This window comes from Pristiophorus japonicus, chromosome 18 (assembly GCF_044704955.1).
Source record: "Pristiophorus japonicus isolate sPriJap1 chromosome 18, sPriJap1.hap1, whole genome shotgun sequence".
NCBI classification, from domain to species: domain Eukaryota; kingdom Metazoa; phylum Chordata; class Chondrichthyes; family Pristiophoridae; genus Pristiophorus; species Pristiophorus japonicus.
The window spans coordinates 107712599-107725040 of NC_091994.1; the positions used below are offsets into that span (position 1 = coordinate 107712599).

At 44.1% G+C, this 12442-nt stretch overlaps 1 protein-coding gene across 1 annotated transcript in view; it reads right to left on the reverse strand.

The window, feature by feature from the left end:
- Positions 1 to 1728: 1728 nt before the first annotated feature.
- The window catches only part of gpr157 (G protein-coupled receptor 157), a 33478-nt gene continuing 22764 nt past the window's right edge, over positions 1729 to 12442 (reverse strand). The window contains exons 3-4 of the mRNA XM_070861040.1: positions 9374 to 9568; positions 1729 to 4259 (exon numbers count right to left, since the gene is read on the reverse strand). Coding sequence (XP_070717141.1) covers positions 4050 to 4259; positions 9374 to 9568 — 405 coding nt within the window. The 3' untranslated portion in view covers positions 1729 to 4049. The remainder of the gene's footprint in view (positions 4260 to 9373; positions 9569 to 12442) is intronic.

Genomic DNA, 12442 nt, shown 5'->3' on the forward strand with positions numbered 1-12442 from the left:
TGGGCAGAGGGAACGTTTCAAGGACACCCTCCAAGGATCCTTGATAAAATGCAACATCCCCACCGGAGTCCCTGGCCCAAGACAACCCTTAGAGTAAGAGCATCCGGGAGGGTGCTGAGCACCTCGAGTCTCGTCACCAAGAGCATGCAGAAAACAAGCGCAGGCAGCGAATGAGCATGCGGCAAATCAGACTCCCCACCCACCCTTTCCTTCAACGACTATCTGTCCCACCTGTGACAGAGTCTGTGGTTCTCGTATTGGACTGTTCAGTCGCCTAAAAACTCATTTTCAGGGTGGAAGCAAGTCTTCCTCAATTTCAAGGGACTACCTATGATGATGGTGCAGGAGGGAGTACTGTACTTAAAATGCGAGCGATAGCTTTTGCTGGGAGAGCAAAGCTCATTTTCTTTGCTGACATCCTGACCAAAATTTAAATGATATTCTAGTCTGTCTCAATAACTGGCTGCAGTGTGCACCGTGTACAAGATGCACTGCAGCAACTTGCCAAGCCTCCTTCGGCAACACCTCCCAAACCCCCGACCTCTACCACCTAGAAGGACAAGGGCAGCAGGCGCAAGGGAGCACCACCACCTCCACATTCCCCTCAAATTCACACACCATTCTGACTTGGAAATATAAATCAGGCACTCATTCCTTCATCGTCACGGAGTCAAAACCCTGGAACTTCCTAACAGCACTGTGAGAGCACCTTCACCACACAGACTGCAGCGGTTCAAGACGGCAGCTCACCACCACCTTCGAAGGCAATTAGGGATGGGCAATAAATGCCGACCTTGCCAGCGACGCCCACAACCCAGGAACGAATAAAAAAAAATATTTGCTGTGAAGGATTCCAAGTTTTAATAACCCACTGGGTGAATTAATCTCTAACTTCCTCTTTCATTTTCTGGTGATAGACCAGAGTCTATACTCCCCAACTACCAGCTCACAGACACGTGGAAATAACCTCTCACTATTTAGCCGCTCAGAACTTTTCATAAATTTGGAAACCTCTTAGATCCCATCTTAAATAGCCTCAGTGCCGATCAAAGAAGTTCACTTTTCCACACCTTTCTTCATAACTTCTCATTCTTGAGCCAGTACATTTTTTTTTGAGCGTTCGGAACCACAGTAGACCTAGCTCTCCAGGAATGCAGGAGCTGTGCTCCTTCATGGGATAGAACCACTCCACAGGCGCTCAACTGGAACAAAATTGCCCAACAAGACCAGGGTCTGAAAGAAATGGCTGTAATTTAACTACAGATACAACATCTCAAATCCAGCTATCCGAAAATTGGAATTGTCTGAAAACCGGACATTTTTGAGGCGGCCAAGATGGCGACATCAGGCGGCGAGGGACGAGTAAACCGGTAAAAAGGGCAGCGCCGGGGGGGGGGGGGGGGAGCCACGGGCGGCGTGAATTTGCAGGCGTCGAAGAGTGCCAACAGCGAAGTCTGAAATCCGGAAAAATCCAAAAACCGGCAGGGTCTCGGTCCCGAGATTGCTGGATTTCAGACGTTGTACCTGTACTACTCTTCTGGGCAAGAATCGAGCACTTTACGACATGGAGACTCAGGATAACCTTAGGGTTGTTGAAAAATATAGGAGTATCAATCCATGTAAAGCAGGGAGTGAAAAAATGCACATTAAAAGAGGCTACTTTTACATATGCAGTGAAGTATTATTGACCCAGGAAATTAAGACAGAACATTTTGAGAGAGGTTCCCGTTTAGCAAAAATACTTTTATTACAGTTGGAGAATACCACAATATATTTTTCTCATTTCTGTATTCTAAACACAAACAATGATGCAAAAGTCTATGTTCGAACATATTGAGGAAACGATAGGACTATATTTACATATTCTAATTTGACCATTGACATAGTGAACACCCAGGAAGAGGGAAAAGGTTGGGACATTTAGAAAATTCTTTTACAAAACTTTAATTTTAAAAATATGTAACAGAATTGCAACGCGGGGGTGTAACAACGGGTTCTGAAGCCTTTACATGCAATGCTTCTTTTGACAAATAAATGGCACTTGACGCAAGCAGGTGTAAATGACTTGGATTTTCTCACTGAAAGATGCCTTTGAACATGATCGGTTGGGTGTGGTGGGCGGGGGGGGGTGGGGGGGGGGGGTAGAAAACCCACGTCCTTTACTGTTGTGGAGAATGAATTTGCATATAAAAAGTGTCTTTTGTGCACCTCAGGATGTCCTGACTGCTTCCCGCCCAGTGCGTTACTGTGGAAGTGTAGGCAAACCAGACTGCAGCTACCAAAAGGATGCTCACCACCTTTACACTATCAAGACACAGATGCTGTTACTTATTCAAAGTCAGAGAAGGCCACTGTTCAATTTTGTTCTCTGAAAAGTGTGAAAATGTGTATTTTTTTTCCATAGAGAATGAGAAGCAAGTGGAGAGAGTTCCATATTCCTAGCAATCGTCAGGTCCAAGATTTTGTTTCGAGTTTCAATGCTTTTCTTTTAGGGCCCAATATTGGATTTTTTTTTTTTAAAAAACAAAAGAGAGTTAAAGTGGAAAAGATGGGCACAGTGAGTGCTCCCTGAACATTTCAAAGCAAATTGGGTGCCGGGCATTGAATATCCCATCACCTGCGAGTGGACATCAAACGACTAAATCAGGTGAAAGAGTCCTTCAGTGCTCTCTTGTTCTACTATTAAAAGTAGTTTTTAAAATTAACTTCTCTCCCTCTTTCAACTCTTTCCTCACCCCACCACAGCCCTTACATTTTGTTTCAGTCATAACGGAGACACGGCTATGAACAACAGATGGGGATCAAATGCTGTTCCCAGCCACTGGTCAAACTGGGGTACTGGATTGGGTACGGGCAAGGTGAATAGATTGGTAATGGGAAAAAACGTAACAGTTCATTGGTTTCCATGAAGATCTTGTTGGACACATGAAGATCCCTCATCGGCCAAAGAGTACACGATAGTTTGTGCATGGCTCCACGCAGAAACAAGCAAACCTGAGGCCAGTTCAAAGTTCACCGTCTGCTTGGAGCTCAAGATCAAAATAAGGAGAATGAGAAACTAGCTTTAAAAAAAAAATCAAATCAAATCAAATCTAGAGACAGCGAAATTATTTTTGGTGATTAAGGTCTGTGCACAAGGACAAAACATCTTGTAGCTATGTTAACTTTGGCGATATCATGGACAGGAGAATTTCAGCCCTGGGATCTTACAATCTGTAGCAGCCTTTTGCAATAGGTATAGTCACTGAGCATGTGGGTGCCGAATCAGAGTCAAGTCTGGCTTCAGGTGAGGATATTGCTGTGGAGGAAGAGAGAGCAGACTACCTCATCAACGATTACTCGTAAAAGGTCCAACATTTTAGTCAAAGCCTTTAAGGAGATGGAAAGACTGCAAATAAATCTTCAGGAATACAAATGCAACCTCGTGTCTTCCAAATAGCTTGCGTTGATCTGGGGATTACAGTCAAACGACACAAGCCACACCCCCTTTCCATTCCCAGCTCCTTCACTAAAATAACCAACACATCAATGTACCAACAGGATCTGTACCTCAAACATCATTTTAAATGTCAGTCAGGATGGCTGAGATAGAAATTGTTGCAAGAAGTCAGAAGCAGCATTTCTAAATTCACTTTCTGGTATCTATAACAACATTCAAGTATTGCAGCAAAGATTTCCTTTCAGAATTTAATAGTTGCTGTTAAACTCAACACAATTGATTTTTTTAAATAAAAAGAGTAACAGGCACTGTGGTTTTGAAAACAAGCAGGCAATTCAGAAGTCTGCCCATCTTTGGTTGTGCAGTGGTTGTGAGCAAATTGCTTGCCTCAGCTCCTCTAATCCGGCAAGGCCATTGCGTTCTGTACCAAACACTCGATCAAGCGACTCCGCCAAAGGTCTTCACCGTCAGCGCCACACGAGTGAACAGACGTTTACAGACAACACCAAGTGCGGCAGGGGCACGTGGCCCAGTGTCGTCACACTGCTCAAAACTGGTGGAAGCCAGTTTAGGTACGCCCCTGTCTCTTATGGGGAAAAAAAAAATCCGCTTACTCTTCAGTTACATACGGGGGAATCATCGCTGTATCCCGCCGAGGCTCCGCTTCCTGGTAATTGTTCACCGTGGCCTTGCGGGGCACTGGCTCAGTGTCATAGCTACAGCAGCTGCACAGGCAGGAAACCAGTCGAGTCCGAACAACTTGTGTGCAAAGGACGAATATAATGCAATTAGCTGCTCCTTGAAAGGTGTTTCCCGTTCCCTGCAGGACATTTGGGGGGGGGGGGGGGGGGGGGGGGGAAAAGAGAGAAAGAGAAACAATTAGCACGTTGGACAGAAACAAAAAAAAGCTGCAAAAGATCCCAACTTCTTGGAGACAGCTGATTCCATACAATTAAGCCTTTTTCGTCATTCCCGATAGGATGGTACCTCCTATTGAAGGGATGCCAGCCTTTACAAGGGGAGAGAGAGAGAGAGAGAGAGAGAGAGAGAGAGAGAGAGAGAGAGAGTCAGCGACTACAGGATTCTGATTCTGAGTATGGAAACATAGGCCAGTATATTCAACAATGGAAGCATATATTCTGTATCAAGTAGATATATATTCTGGTAACATTGCAATACTAGATTCCTATACATATATGCAAATTTCTCTCAATAACATGCGAAATAAAACAGGCTAGTACATATTCTGTTCTGTATATAGGTACATTAGTATATACAGGTACTTCTGTATATAGGTATAAACACGTGAATCTATTTTCCTCGGTCTTGTTTTTCCTCTCATTGTCTATTCTATTCATCCTTTTTGGGAGGCCTTATATAATTTTTCCTATATGTATTTGGTGGGCCCACGTTCTATGGTGGGCCTGGGGCTGGTTAATTCACCCCTGGCAGCAGCCATGACGTAGAAATTACCAGACACCTGCCCGAACCCCTAACCCCCGCCCCCCTCCCCCAACTGTCCAAACCCCAAAGCTAAAAAATCACAGCAGCGTGTATAGTGATCTCTACCAAGTACTGGACAGCAGCAGCACGTACAGCAAGTAATCAGGAAGGCAAATGGAATGTTGGTCTTTAGTGCAAGGAAGATAGAGTATAAAAGCAGGGAAGTCTTCTGTACAGGCTATTGGTGAGGCCACACCTGGACTACTGCGCACAGTTTTGGTCTCCGTATTTAAGGAGGGATATGCTTGCATTGGAGGCAGTTCAGAGAAGGTTCGCTGGGTTGAATCCTGAGATGAAGGGATTGTCTTATGAAGAAAGGTTGAGCAGGTTGGGCCTATACTCATTGGTGTTTAGAAGAATCAGAGGTGATCTTATTGAAACGTATAAGATTCTGAGGGGGATGCAGAGAGGATATTTCTGCTCGTGGAGGAATCTTGAACTAGGGGGCATAGTTTCAGAATAAGGGGTCGCCCATTTAAAACGGAAATGAGGAGGAATTTCTTCTCAGTAGGTCATGAATCTGTGGAATTCTCTACCTCAGAGAGCTGTGGAGGCTGGGTGGAGATACACAGATTTTTGAATAAAAAGGGAGTTTTGGGGAGCGGGCGGGTAAGTGGAATTGAGGCCATGATCAGATCAGCCATGATCTTATTGAATGGCAGAGCAGGCTCGAGGGACGAAATGGCCAACTCCTGCTCCTATTTCTTATGTTTTTATGGACAGCCGGATAGCAGCTCCAGATCCTGCTGCTCATCAACCCATACGTTTTGACCCAGCTATCCTCTTAAATAAGCTTTGAATTATTAGGTAAAGGTACATAGAAACATAGAAAATAGGTGCAGGAGTAGGCCATTTGAGCCTGCACCGCCATTCAATAAGATTATGGCTGATCATTCCTTCAGTACCCCTTTTCTGCTTTTCCTCCATACCCCTTGATCCCATTTAGCCATAAGGGCCATATCTAATTCCCTCTTAAACATATCCAATGAACTGGCATCAACTCTCTGTGGCAGGGAATTCCACAGGTTAACAACTCTCAGTGAAGAAATTTCTCCTCATCTCAGTCCTAAATGGACGACCCCTTATCCTAAGACTATGTCCCCTGGTTCTGGACTTCCCCAACATCGGGAACATTGTTCCCGCATCTAACCTGTCCAGTCCCGTCAGAATCTTATACGTTTCTATGAGATCCCCTCTCATCCTTCTAAACTCCAGTGAATAAAGGCCCAGTTGATCCAGTCTCTTCTCATATGACAGTCCAGCCATCCCTGGAATCAGTCTGGTGAACCTTCGCTGCACTCCCTCAATAGCAAGAACGTCCTTCCTCAGATTAGGAGACCAAAACTGAACACAATATTCCAGGTGAGGCCTCACTTAGGCCCTGTACAACTGCAGTAAGTCCGCCCTGCTCCTATACTTAAATCCCCCAGCTATGAAGGCCAACATACCGTTTGCCTTCTTTAACACCTACTCTACCTGCATGCCAACTTTCAATGACTGATGTACCATGACACCCCGGTCTCGTTGCACCTCCCCTTTTCCTAATCTGCCACCATTCAGATAATATTCTGCCTTTGTGATTTTGCCCCCAAAATGGATAACCTCACATTTATCTACATTATACTGCATCTGCCATGCATTTGCCCACTCACCTAATCTGTCCAAGTCACCCTGCAGCCTCTTAGCTTCCTCCTCACAGCTCACCCAGTTTAGTGTCATCCGTAAATTTGGATATATTATACTCAATTCCTTCATCTAAATCGTTAATGTATATTGTAAAGAGCTGGGGTCCCAGCACTGAGCCCTGCGGCACTCCACTGGTCACTGCCTGCCATTCTGAAAAGGACCCATTTATCACGACTCTCTGCTTCCTGTCTGCCAACCAGTTTTCTATCCACGTCAGTACATTACCCCAATACCATGCGCTTTGATTTTGCACACCAATCTCTTGTGCGGGACCTTGTCAAAAGCCTTTTGAAAGTCCAAATACACCACATCCACTGGTTCTCCCTTGTCCACTCTGCTGGTTACATTCTCAAAAAATTCCAGTAGATTCATCAAGCATGATTTCCTTTTCATAAATCCATGCTGACTTGGTCCGATCCTTTCGCTGCTTTCCAAATGCGCTGCTATTTCATCCTTAATGATTGATTCCAATATTTTCCCCACTACTGATGTCAGGCTATAATTACCCGTTTTCTCTCTCCCTCCTTTTTTAAAAAGTGGTGTTACATTAGCTACCCTCCAGTCCATAGGAACTGATCCAGAGTCAATAGACTGTTGGAAAATGATCACAATGCATCCACTATTTCTAGGGCCACTTCCTCAAGTACCCTGGGATGCAGACTATCTGGCCCCAGGGAACTGTAGTCCACAAGGTGCTAACCAGTGATCAGAAATGGAAGTCAAGCAATACTCAAAAGTTTTGACAGTAATTTACAACAAGCTTTCACTTGCAGTCTCCAGCAAAAGAAATATATATTTATAAACCCCCATACACGCTGATGTTTCACCAAACATTGTTCAAATCTGTAACAAACTCCTGCCTGTGCTACAAGGAGTTACACTTCCCTCAATCTCACTTTGGTAAAACAGCATATCCTGACTCTGTGGGTAATGTCATGGGATTCATTCCCACAAACTTATCTAAAAAAAGGAAAAAAATGATTTCTCCTTATAGCCAAAAGTGCATCATATGAATAGCATGCGACTCACTCACAATCAAGAGACCAACCACAGGCAGTCGACACTGGCCGACAATGACTTCTCTGTTAATCTGGCCATTCCATTAAAAGCTCCTTCTCCCACAGAATCAGGTCTGTCTATTGACCCTGTGCCAAGGCTTTTTGGTTCACGGGCCTATACTCTCTGATGCTTCGAAGAATCAGAGGTGATCTCATTGAAACACAAGATTGGGGGTAGATGCAAAGAGATTGTTTCCCTAGCCAGAGAGTCTAGAACCAGGGGACATAATCTCAGGCCATTTAGCCTGAGGTAAGGAGAAATTTCTTCACTCAGAGGGTGGTGAATCTTTGTAATTCTCTACCCCATAGTGCTGTGGAGGCTCAGTCATTGAGTATATTCAAGTCAGAGATCAATAGATTTTTGGATATTAAGTGAATCTAGGGATATGGGGATCAAGTGGGAAAGTGGAGTTGAGGTAGAAGATCAGATCAGCTGTGATCTTACTGAATGGCGGAGCAAACTCGAAGGACCATATGGCCTACTCTTGCTAATATTTCTTATTTTTAAAAGTTCCCAGCACAGGTTTTAAATGGAGGGAGAAAAAAACCTTGCTCCTCTCCAAAAGTTGCGGACTGTTTCTGGGATGGGATTCCAGGGAGAGTGACTGCTCCCCAGTACCTCTTCGAAGTGTCCATGCCTCAAGTACGAGTCCGCACAGTGTAAACCGCAGGTTAGTTGACAACATGCAGGTGTTTGAAGTGGGAGGATGGAGCAGGGGCGGGGAACCTATCACAACTAGGCATGATGCTCACCCAATATCCACACATACTTTCTATTAGGAGTCACTGCTCGACGATTAGGAGGAGAAAATCAGGCTCATTTAAGACCGAAATTAGGAGGAATTTCTTCTCTCAGGAGGGTCATAAATCTTTGGAATTCTCCACCCCAGGAAGCTGTGGAAGATGGATCATTGAATATATTTAAAGTGGAGATAGACAGATTTTTGAATGATAAGGGAGTCAAGAGTTATGGGGAGCGGGCAGGGAAGTGGAGTTGAGGCCAGGATCAGATCAGCCATGATCGTATTGAATGGCGGAGCAGGCTCGAGGGGCCGAATGGCCGACTCCTGCTCCTATTTCTTCTGTTCTTATTTCCCCCCTCCCCCAGTCCAAGAAGTACCTTGGCCAGTTGTAACATTCCTACCGTTTAAGTTAATAAACCATTGGTGGCCATGTCTTCAGCTGCCTCGGTCCTAAGCTCTGGAACATCCTGCCTAAACCTCTCTATCTCTCTATTCTCCTCTTAAGACACTCCTTAAAACCTACTTCTACTGCCCTAATTTCTCTTGATGCGCCTTGGTGTCAAATTTTGTGTCATAATATTCCTGTGAATTGCTTTGGGACGTTTCACTACGTTAAAGGCGCTATATAAATACGCTATATAAATACAAGTTGTTTTTAAATTTACTCATTATATTTCCTACATTACAGCAGCAACTACACCTCAAAAAGTACTTCATTGGCTGTAAGGCACTTTGGGACCTCCAGTGGTTGTGAAAGGCACTATATAAATGCAAGTCTTTCTTTTCTAAGTAATTTACCCATCTGTTTACACATTGAATATGCTCAAGTCTGGGCATGGAGCTTGAGCAGACGACCTTCTGAATCAGAGCAGGTCGTCAAAGTGATACCCAGCCATAATTACGAATTGCTACATCAGAGCAACCATGTGCGGATCACTACTTACATGTAGTACAACGAGAATTCCATTTTGCACAGCAGGCGAATTGCAGAGGGTCAGAATGAACCTCACAGTGCTCCAGATTCGAAGGAAGATGAATATGATGGGTATAATGGTCAGCTTGCGATCTGCAATCGAAGACCTGGTGTGGTGCCTGGAACTGCTGGCGAGGATAGGGCGATACTCCGATAATGCTTCATGCTGGGCAAGAAAAGAAAAGTACGTTAAGTTTCTCTGAAGATCAATGCACTCTTACAGCAGGCACTGTTGCATTGCCTTCCTTGAACTTCTGTCTACAGATTCTAGAACAGTGGGAACGCCTTAATACCCACTCCCTGAACAAAAGAGATTCTTCTCATCAATGCCTTGATCTTCTGCAAGATGGACGAGGGCTACATTTCAGCAAAGTCGCCTTCAAATCGGTGTATGATAGCATTAATTTGAAGTCATTGGTAAAAGGTTTAGAGGGGATTTGAGAGGAAATTTCTTCACCTAGAGGGTGGTGGGGGTCTGGAACTCACTGCCTGAAAGGGTGGTAGAGGCTGAAACCCTTACCACATTTAAAAAGTACTTGGATATGCACTTGAAGTGCCGTAACCTACAGGGCTACGGACCGAGAGCTGGAAAGTGGGATTCGGCTGGATAGCCTCTTGTTGGCTGGCATGGTCACGATGGGCTAAAATGGTCTCCTCCCATGCTGTAAACTTCTTTGATTCGATAGTGGGTATGCTACTGGACTAGTAATCCAGAGGCCTGGAGACGCGCGTTAAAATCCCACCATGGCAGCTGGGGAATTTAAATTCAGTTAATTAAAAAAAATTTGGAACTAAAAAGCTAGTATCAGTAGCGGTTGTTGTAAAAACCCATCTGGTTCATGGATGTCCTTCAGGGAAGGAAATCTGCCACCTTTAGCCGGTCTGGCCTATATGTGCCTCCAGACCCACAGCAATGTGGTTGACTCTTAACTGCCCTCTGAAATGGCCCAGCGAGACACTCAGTTGTACAAAACCGCTGCAAAATCAACACTGTGGGAGTACCTTCACCACATGGACTGCAGCGGTTCAAGGCGATGGCTCACCACCACCTTCTCAAGGGGCAATTAGGGATAAATAAAAAAATTAGGCTTGCAGGATGCTTGCAAACTGTACAATGAGGGTAATCACATGATTTGTCCATCTTTTAACCCCTGTTAAACAAAAATACACAAAATCAGGAGTAGTCATTGATATCCCTGCTGATTATGCCCAAACATACAAGTAGTTAAACAGGTCAGGGGACATTCCAAGTGGGGGTGCACAGATAACCATCTTAAAACTAGTTTTAAACTGATTTACATTGCAATTAATTCAAAACATATTGGCCTGGAAATCCCGGTTGACTGCGATCAGGTAAAAATGTGACAAAAGATGCGCACTTACCTGAAGCTGCTGTGCTCACGCGAGTTCCCAGTCCTGAGGCCACCACTGACTGCGCATCGCAGCATGTGCACATTCGGACATGCACAGCGCTGGAACTGCAGTCACATGGCTCTGGGCAGCCAATCAAGGTAAAGTATTTTCTCATTCATAATAGTGGGAACTCCGTAAGTTGGACTTCCCATTATAATGAATGAGAAAGCACCCCGCTCCGCCAAACACCCAAAACTCTAATAAAAAATACACGACATATTTTTATTAATTTAAATTAAAGTTAGTTATGTATTATTAAAAATATATATTTTCCCAATTTAAAAAAAAGTTTATTTCATTATGGTTTAAAATAAACTTACCATAGTGGGGAGGGTTTTTAACAATAAAATGTATTTTTAAAATTTTATTTTATAATATTTGTGTATTTTAAAACTCTTACGCCTGTAAAAGTACGCTATGCGGCCTGCTAGGCGCAAGAGTTTTGAGGACATTTTCTGGGCAAGATATGGGTAAATACAGCAATCTTGCCCTTGCAAATGTCCTCGTTCCAGCTTGACAGATTGGAAAAGCTGGTTTTCAGCGCATGTGCATTGTGCACTGAAAACCGACTTTTGCGATGCCTTCCCGGGTCTGTACACAATCTGTACGGACCCGGGGAGGCCGGAATTTCAGGGCCAATGGTTAACTGGATCAGAATCAAAAAGTTGTTTTATTGCAGCTAATAACATCTATGTTAATCGATACTTCTTATATCAGGATTAAGTAACTTGCAGGGCTATGGGGTACGTGCAGGAGAGTGGGACTAATTTAATTGCTCCTTCAAAGAGCCGGCACAGGCATAATGGAGACTGAGTGGCCTCCATCTGCGCTGCAAGATTTTACGATTGTATAAATCGCCTGTTGTTCCTACTGCTTAACAGGCAGACAGCAAATAGCTTACATTTTATTCTTCATTAAACAAGAACTGCCTCTCTCAAATAACCTGTCATAATCTACAATTAAATTAAAACCCAATTTCCGTATCAATATGTTACTGTCTAACATTGCAAAACTCAGTATGCCAGGCTATGAACCAGTTACTTTGCAAAAAAAAAATCAATCACTAAAACCACATGGAGCCAATATCCTGCGGTGGGATATTAGCAGCATAAGAACATAAGAAACAGGAGCAGGAGTAGGCCATTCAGCCCCTCGAGCCTGCTCCGCCATTCAATGAGATCATGGCTGATCTTCTACCTCAACTCCACTTCCCTGCTCTATCCCCATATCCCTTGATTCCCTTAATATTCAAGAATCTATCGATTTCTGTCTTGAATATACTCAAAGACTGAGCCTCCACAGCCCTCTGGGGTAGAGAATTCCAAAGATTCACCACCCTCTGAGTGAAGAAGTTTCTTCTCATCTCAGTCCTAAATGGCCGACCCCTTATTCTGAGACTGTGACCCCTGGTTCTAGACTCTCCAGCCAGAGGAAACATCCTCCCTGAATCTACCCTGTCAAGCCCTGTAATAATTGTGCATGTTTCAATGAGATCACCACTCATTCTTCTAAACTCTAGAGAATATAGGCCTAGTCTGCTCAATCTCTCCTCATTAGGACAATCCCACCATCCAGGAATCAGTCTGGTGAACTTTCATTGCACTCCCTCAATGGCGTATATCCTTCC